At 41.4% G+C, this 8922-nt stretch overlaps 1 protein-coding gene across 1 annotated transcript in view; it reads right to left on the bottom strand.

The window, feature by feature from the left end:
* The window catches only part of GINS1 (GINS complex subunit 1 (Psf1 homolog)), a 33658-nt gene extending 24753 nt beyond the window's left edge, over positions 1-8905 (bottom strand). Inside the window, exons 1-4 of the mRNA XM_008594623.1 lie at positions 8745-8905; positions 3904-3968; positions 2235-2333; positions 538-628 (exon numbers count right to left, since the gene is read on the bottom strand). Coding sequence (XP_008592845.1) covers positions 538-628; positions 2235-2333; positions 3904-3968; positions 8745-8819 — 330 coding nt within the window. The 5' untranslated portion in view covers positions 8820-8905. The remainder of the gene's footprint in view (positions 1-537; positions 629-2234; positions 2334-3903; positions 3969-8744) is intronic.
* Positions 8906-8922: the final 17 nt, after the last annotated feature.

Raw genomic sequence — 8922 nt, 5'->3', positions numbered from 1 at the left:
CCTTGGCGGGAGTGCCGCTGCGCTCCCAAGCGGCGCACTCCCCAGTGCGCCACCGGGCCGGCCCAATAACGCCAGTTTTTTTTGTTTGTTTGTTTTTTTCCTTTTTGTCTTTTTTTCGTGTCCGGCAACGGATCGCAACCCTCAGTGTCGCGCCCGTACCGGACCAGGACCAGCAACGGGATCGCAACCCTCGGTGTTGCTCCCACACCTCGCTCAGCCAGTGAGCGGGAACCGGTCTCCACATGGGATCCAAACCCTTGGCGGGAGTGCCGCTGCGCTCCCAAGCGGCGCACTCTCCAGTGCGCCACCGGGCCGGCCCTGGACTGTATTTTGTTAATAGAGTTTTCCACATAGCATTTAGAATTACTCCTCACTACATACTTCCTGTCACAGTATATACTAAATAAGTATGTGCCAAAAATTGCTGAAAAACAGATGTTAAAAACGAAAAGAGAAATACCAACAAGTACTATTATAGAAAAATGTCAGAACCTTAGTGTTTTCCAATTATAAACATGAACAGCAATGCTAACTTACTTCTTCCGCAGACATGTGAAATCGTAAAGCATTTGGCAAGACACTGCCGTATTCCCACCTGAGTGCTCTAATCCGAAGCAACCGGTCATACCTAGGACATTAAAAAGGTATTAGATGGAATAAGAATAAACGGGGAATTAGAAGTGGTTCTGATGAGGAGAGACTCAAAAGTCACAGCAACCTACACATAATATGTAGACTTTATCTGGCTCCTGATGCAAACCAACTGCAGGATGATATCTTTGGACAACAGAGGAAACATGACTATGGACTGGACAAATGCCATGACGGCACTGTTCACTTCTCCAGGTGTGACAATGGTACAACGGTCATGTGAGAAAAGCTCCAAAAGGTCTTTATTTCTTAGAGAAATGAGAAAAATACTAAAAATACTAAAGTATACAGTGGTGAAAAGCCATGATGCTCTAAAATAATGCTGCATAAAGGAACTTAACAGACATTACTCAAAAGAAGACATACAAATGGCCAACAACACATGAAAAAAATTCAAAATCAGTAATCATCAGGGAAATGCAAATTAAAACCACAATGAGATATCATTTCACTCCAGTCAGACTGACTATTATCAACAAGACAGAAAATAACAAATACTGGTGAGGATGTAGAAAAAAAGAAACTCTCCTACATTGGTGGTGGGAGTGTAAATTGGTACAGCGACTGTGGAAAACAGTATTCAGGTTCCTCAGAGAACTAAAATAGATCTACCTTACAACCCAGTTATCCCACTACTGAATATATACCTAAAGGAAATGAAATCAATATATCAAAAAGACACCTGCACCCCCACGTATTCAGGTTCCTCAGAGAACTAAAATAGATCTACCTTACAACCCAGTTATCCCACTACTGAATATATACCTAAAAGAAATGAAATCAATATATCAAAAAGACACCTGCACCCCCATGTTCATCAAAATGCTATTCACAATAACTGAGATAGAATCAAACCTAAATGCCCATCCTCAGATGAATGGATTAAAAAAACTGTGGTATATATACACAATGGAATACTACTCAGCCATAAAAGAAATGATATCCTATCATTTGCAGCAACATGAATTGAACTGGAAACCATCATGTTAAGTGAAGTAAGTCAAGCTCAGAAAGACAAATACCGCATATCACTCAAGTAGAACCAAAAAAAAAAAAAAAAAAAAAAAAGATTCTCATAGAAGTAGAGAGGAGAATAATGGTTACCAAAGGCCAAGCAGGGCAGAGGAGGATAGATGGGAGCAGAAGTGGCAGATTAACAGGTACAAGACTATGCTATGTACCCTAAGTGAATCATTGTGCAGTACATGCATGTATTGAAACACCACAGGAACACCACACTTGTACCCCACAAATATGTACAAGTAAATATTTAAATCAATAAAATAGTGCAGCATAAACTAATAAAACACAATGAAGTAAATACGGAAAAACATTCAAAATTGTTAAACCTATATGATGGCTCCATGGGGGTTCATTATATTATTCTCCCTGTGTTTATGAATGTTGTTGCAATTTTTCATAATAAAAACCTTTAAAAATGGTAAAAAGACAAAAATTTAGGATGTTTATGAGAGAGATAAATCTAAGATTTCTTGTTACCCATTTGAAATGGTTAACTGGGAAACCACATGGAAAACCCTCCATTGTTCCCTGCCAACCCAAGCAAAAACTGAGCAGCTTACAGGTATGCTACAGTGCAGCGTCGATTTCTTAACAAAGAACAGTGTCGAAATTTGATGGTTGGTATCAAATCACTTCGTCCACCTGACTTTGCTTCATTCCTGATAAGAACATTTAAAGAGGAAAAAAACAAAAATATGTATATTTCAGTGTAAGTAAAATTTTCAAAAACACCTAACAACTGAGTTACATGCTTGTAATACCAGAGCCACTTATCAACACATAATTGTTTCATACATATTTGTTGAATGAATCAGTTTTATGTCTTAGAAACTTGATCCCGACTGTGACTGTTAAGAGGGTGAGAAATTCTATTATAGTAATTAAAAGGTAGGGCCTTGAAGAGGTGATTAGATTGTAAGGACCATGCCATAGTGAATGATTTAATAAAGCTGGTCATCAATGTAGTTCTGCGGGCTTTAAATGAAAAGTGCATGAAGAACTATCTCTTTCTCTGCTCCTGCCTTTCTCGCAATGTGATACCCTGCATCACCACCAAAAAAGACCCTCATGAGATGTGTCCCCTAGACTTTGGACTTCCCAGCCTCTGAAACTGTAAGCAATAAATACTGTTTCTTTATAGATTTCCCAGTTTCAGGTATAAGCAACAGAAACAGACTAATATACAATGAAATGGCTTGGGGACTTGAGTTCAAAACTTTGCATTTGCCTTACATTTACTGCAAACCTGTTGAGGTTCAGTTCCTCATTCCATCTATAAAGATTTTTCTGTATCTATATTTAAATACAGTAGTTGGAAAATGCTATCCATGCTATTGATTTCTACATCCAAGTACCTAATAAAAACATTGTACCTAACAAAGCCAAAGAGGAAACCTTATGTCACAGAGGAAGACTTTTATCTAGGTTGAGATCCTTAACATTTCAATTCTGATCCAGTACTTGGTACCCTCTTGTGTCTTACTCTTCACCAAATCATAGGAACCTATGAAATTTGTCAAACAGCCCAAATGCTACATCATGCCGACTATCATGATCAGCTCTAAATATTCATTAAATTTAGAGCCCTCTCTTCACCTTCTAAGCTGTAGCCTTTTATAGCACAAGTTCTCAGTGAATTCCACTCAAGCTATTAGAAATCACTGCTGCTCCTGCTAAGTTTACAAATTGCCCATTCTCCCTTTAACAAACGCACTAAGGCGTCTATTAATGAAAACAAACAATGGAAACTATATATCTCACTTTGTTAGGGTTATTTTTATTTCAGGGTATTTCATCTCTCTTAGGTCTACCTTAATTCCTTTTAACTCATATCAGCCAAACAACAAATATTTATTAAGCATCTACTATATGCCAAGCACTGTTTAGCTCCACAGATATAGCAGTGATCAGCACAAATCCCTCTAGCCATGTGCTAATTTGTACAGCTACAGTATGATCAGGCTCACAGAAAAGTTAAAAAAAAAAAAAAAAAATCACATCCAAATATCGATGCAAGGTTATCTGATTTCAACATCTTATTTCTTAAATTGTTTTAAAAATATCAGAATGGGGAGAAAGGTTGGGGATAATTGGGTGGGCGACATGGGGTATAATTGCAATTTGTGGTAATGCGCATGCTGCCAGTATGGATCTGGCCATCAAATCTTGGGCATGAATGGTGAGAATCTGCTTTGTAACCCACAAATATTCAATCTTATCAAAACTTACACGTCAGACTGGTTTTGTTCATATAAAGCTTTCATCTCTTCCAGAACTTGTCTGAGTCCATCCTCCTAGAAAGTATAAATTGATATTTATATACAATCATTAATTTCCCCAGCAATTCTGTGGCAACATCCTGTCTGTACTAAATTTACCTCTGATTTATATACCTTATCAAAAAGCAATAGTCCTTTCATCCCTACTAGGATAACTATAACAACAAGTGTTGGTGGGGATGTGGAGAAATTGGAACTCTTGTGCACTGATAGTGGAAATGTGAAATGATGTAGCTGTGTAGAAAACAATCTGATGGCTCCTTAAAAAATTAAACAGAATTACCATATGATCCAGCAATTCCACCCCTAGGTACACACCCAGGAGAACTGAAAACATATGTTCATACAAAAACGTGTACGAATGTTTTTAGCAGCATTATTCATAATAGTCAAAAAGCAGATACAACCCACATGTCTGTCAACTGATGGATGGATAAACCAAATGTGGTATATTCACAAAAGGAATACCATTCAGCCATAAAAAGGAATGAACTACTGATATATGCTACAACATGGATGAACCTTGAAAACATTATGCCATTATGAAAGATGCCAGACACAGAGGACAACTGTTGTATGAATCTGAATCTACTTATCTGAAATATCCAGCATAAGCAAATTCAGAGACAGAAAGTAGATTAGGGGCTGGCTGCTTAGCTCAGTTGGTTAGAGTGCAGCCTTATAACACCAAGGTCACAGATTCAGATCCCTGTAATGGCCAGATGCCAAATAAACAAATAAATAAATAAAATCTTAAAAAAGAAAGTAGATTAGGTTACTAGGAGCTATGGGGAGGGAGGAATGGGGAGTTATTGCTTAAAGGTAACAGTTTCTGTTTGGGGTGATGAAAAAGTTTTGGAAAGAGGTAGGGGTGACAGTTGCACAACAATGTGAAAGTAATGAATGCCACTGAAGTATACACTTAAAAATGGTTAAAATGGCTAACTTTATATTATGCATATTTCACCACAGAGGAAAAAAAAGCACAATAAGAAGGAATGAATTACTGACAAGATACATAACAATTAGGATAATCTTGAATACATTACACTGAGAAAACGAAGCCAGACCCAAAAAGAATGCATACTACATGATTCCATCTGGCCCTTTACAGAAAAAGTCTGCCAGCTCTGAAACACTGAATCTAACAATACGTAAAAAAGACAAATATAGGGCCGGCCTGGTGGCGCACTGCTACAGTGCGCTGCTTGGGAAGCGTGGCGGCGCTCCCGCCAAGGGTTCGGATCCCACATACAGACCGGCCGCTCACTGGCTGAGCCAGGTGCGGGTGCAACACCGAGGGTTGCGATCCCGTTGCCGGTCTCGGTCCGGTGCGGGCGCGACACTGAGGGTTGCGATCCCGTTGCCGGTCTCGGTCCGGTGCGGGCGCGACACTGAGGGTTGCGATCCGTTGCCGGTCACAAAAAAATGACAAAAAGGAAAAAAAAAAAAGACAAATATAATCTGTAGTCAGAGAAAACAAATTAATAGTTGCCTAAAGCAGCAAGTAGGAGGTAGTTACAAAGGGGAGGACAAGGGAACCCTTGGAGTTGCAGAAGGGTGCTGGTTATAAAGATGTATACATCTGTCTTAATAGTTGCCTAAAGCAGCAAGTAGGAGGTAGTTACAAAGGGGAGGACAAGGGAACCCTTGTAGTTGCAGAAGGGTGCTGGTTATAAAGATGTATACATCTGTCAAAATTCAAAAATCTTTTAAAATGTATACTTTACTGTATATAAATTATACCTCAATAAAATTGATGACAAAAAATCAATAGTCCTACAGAAGCAATGAGGAAGGCATACCAAAAGTATGTAAGTAATTTATTATTTACTGAAAAATGGTCTTAAACGGTTAACCGCCCCTCCCCCCCCAAATAGTTTTTTGGGTTTGTAATGTAAGAACAGAAAGGCCAAAGGAGTTTCCCTATTATCCACCTTGGGGCAAATTTTAAAAAATTTTTCCCATGGGAAGATAAAACATTAGAATTCTGAAATTCATAAACATTACACAATAAATCTGTCAACCATCCAAAGAGAAGCAATCCCATATACTTTTCCCAATCTATTTTTAGAGCCAAAATATACAACTACTTAACACTACTCAAAAGATGTAATTCCTGATGAAAAATACATGACTTCTACCTTTACTTTCATCATCTGGTTAAAAAGCATACCAGAGAAAGGTCTGATTTATTAGAATTCAGTTTAAATAATCCTTTTATCAGCAAATATTATTTTAAGGAATAGTTGACACTCGTACAATTAATAGATCTGCAGGTATATAAAAGGCAAGTATAAAATAATTTTGTAAAAATACACAAACTTTCAGATTTAGATTTTTGTATATAGTGGGAATTACATTTGTTCTGTGCCCTCACCTCAGCTGTAAGCCTCTGAGAGCCCAAGATAGTGTTCTTAAAAATGTACTTTTTAAGAAAAAAAAATTACCAACTCTGCATACAGAAAGGGGCTATTTTTCAATTTGCCGAACACGGCACTTAACCATGTGTGATTCTGGCACTTAACCATGTGTGATTCTGGAATGAACAAGGCACAGTCCCTGCTTTAAACCCACTAGCTATCATCTCCCTGGGAAAAACGATTCTTGAAAGCCTGTGTGGTGCTGGGCCTCTCAGATCAACAGTCCTCTCCTGCTCAGCTGTGTCAGAGGCCAGCCTCCCAGGCTGCCAAGCCACCGTCAGCGGAAGGCACTAATGAGACAACAGGTGCAATAGATGCTCCACAAAACTAAGACCTAAAGAGAAAGTGATTTTACAACTTTAAGACCCGTCCCTAGCCACAAAAAGTGGTAAGCCAACACTTATCTTAAAATTTGAGTGAAAAAGAGAGCCAGATCAAGGCAGAGCTGGGTTCCAAGGCCAGCTCATCCAGCACCTGTGCAGACAATTCTCTCTGCCTTTTTGGGCCTGTTTCCTCACATGTATGATGACCCCCTAAAGTTTCTAGTTCTCCCACCCAAGTATGGAGCCATATTTAGCCTACACACCCCTGCATTCCAGCATCTCTACTAAGCTTCACACTGTTGTCTCCTAACTTCCTAAATGGTAATTGTTCTGAAGTTGAAAGAACAATCGACCGGAATCTAGAAAACCTGTGTTGAAATTGAGGCTCTACCTTCAATATACTGTAAGTTCAAACAAGTCCCTTGACTTGATCCATAACTTCTCTTGGCTCATTTTCCTCATTTGTTAAATGATCTAATTGTCAGGCTAGGTGCTCTTTAATGTTCAAAACAAAACTCATCACCTTCCCCAAAACACTCCTCCTTCAGAACACTTCTCCTGAACTGATGGGTGTTTACTCAGTTACCTGAGAATCCTCCCTAGATCCCTTGATTCCTCCCTCTCATTTATTATCTGCCCCCATCTCCACCCCTGTTCTAATAGTTAGAAGTCCTGTTTGTCTCAAGACAACCCAGATAGTGACTTTAGTGCAACTGACCTGACACAGTTTGGCCCATACACACCTCTCACCTGGTCTGTTACAACCACCCACTTACCATCTCCCTGCCCTCATTCTTTCTTCTCTTCGATCCATTCCCCCATTGCTGCCATAGTTATCTTCAAAACACAGAAATTACCCTATCACTCCTCTGTCTAAAATCCTCTACCAACTTCCAAAATGCTTTTTGAGGGAATACCAAACGCTTTTAGGCTGCGAGCTCACCTTTATGGTTTCCCCACTTGCCCTCAGTCACCCTTTCCGATGTGACCACGTGTGTTTGTACTGCTGTGTCCTTTGGCTGGGGTGCCTCACCCTCTTCTCAGAGTGGTGACCTCAACCTTGGAGGCAGTGTGGCTAAAACATACTCTCCACTATTCCAGCTTACATTGATGTTTCTCCTTTATGCTCCTTGTCTACACCTCTTTGGTGTCACTTATCATCTTGCATTCTACTGCCCGTTTTTGTGCCCCCTCCCAGCAGGACGTGCCCTGGCATTCACACAGTGGCTCCTCTATGACCGGAGGAGTGGGCAAGCGTAGAATTTTGAGTGCTGACTCTAGAGCCCGTGCCACGGTTCAAATCCTAGCTCTATTTCTTACTGCTTATGTCACCTTAGGCAAGATGCTTAAATATCCCCAAGCCTGTGTGTGTACAGCTGGTAGAAATGGAAAAACAGTTTAAATCTAAAAGGGTTGTTATGAGGACAAGAGATAACGTAGGTTAAGTGCTCAGCACCCTGCCTGGGTAGTAGTAACAGAAAAATAAGAGTAATCATAATAGTAGGCGTAATTGGCACAGCAGCAGCAACAGCAGTAGAAATCAGCAGCAGACGCCCGCTCAGTCCTCACCGTAGGTCAGGCGTCGCTCACAGCCCCTTACACACAGCGACGGACTCGGCCCGCGCCACACCGCGACTTGGCTACGATCATCAACCCCCCATTTTTGCATATGAGAAAACTGAGAGCACGGAAAGCTTGGGTAACTGCCCCAAAGTCACACTAGCCCCAGTCCGGTTCCAGAGGCCTAGCTTTTAATCACGACGCTTCGCTGAGCGCGTAACAAACGCTCATTACCAGGCGACTACTAAATGTGTGGCTGAACAAAGGAACGGCACGGAAAAACACCAGGACGTACTCCCACGAGCACGAATGCCTCCTTTTTCCTCCCACGTTTTGTTTGCAGTGTTCCACAATTTTTGTCCCCAACCTCAGGCTGAGGAGGGCGAGAATAAACCCTGCGGGAGAGGCCGCCCCCCAGGCCCCACCCCCAACGCTCCCTCGGCCCCGCCCACGCCCGCCCCTCTCCGGCCTGCCGCGCCCCTCACGTTGAAGGCGGGCAGCTGCCCTTCCGGAGCGCGATGCAGCTCACGGACCAGCTCCATGGCCTTTTCGCAGAACATGGCGGATGTGCCCCGTTCCCACGGCCTCGTCAACCGCCAGCTCTTAGGCCAAAACGGTCGCCCGTCTCTCGGCTGCCGAGCTCCTATTGTGCGCAGACCTGAC

The sequence above is a fragment of the Galeopterus variegatus genome, unplaced genomic scaffold (assembly GCF_000696425.1).
Source record: "Galeopterus variegatus unplaced genomic scaffold, G_variegatus-3.0.2 Scaffold11175, whole genome shotgun sequence".
Classification (NCBI taxonomy): Eukaryota; Metazoa; Chordata; class Mammalia; order Dermoptera; family Cynocephalidae; genus Galeopterus; species Galeopterus variegatus.
This window is presented reverse-complemented; position numbering and strand designations above follow the sequence as displayed.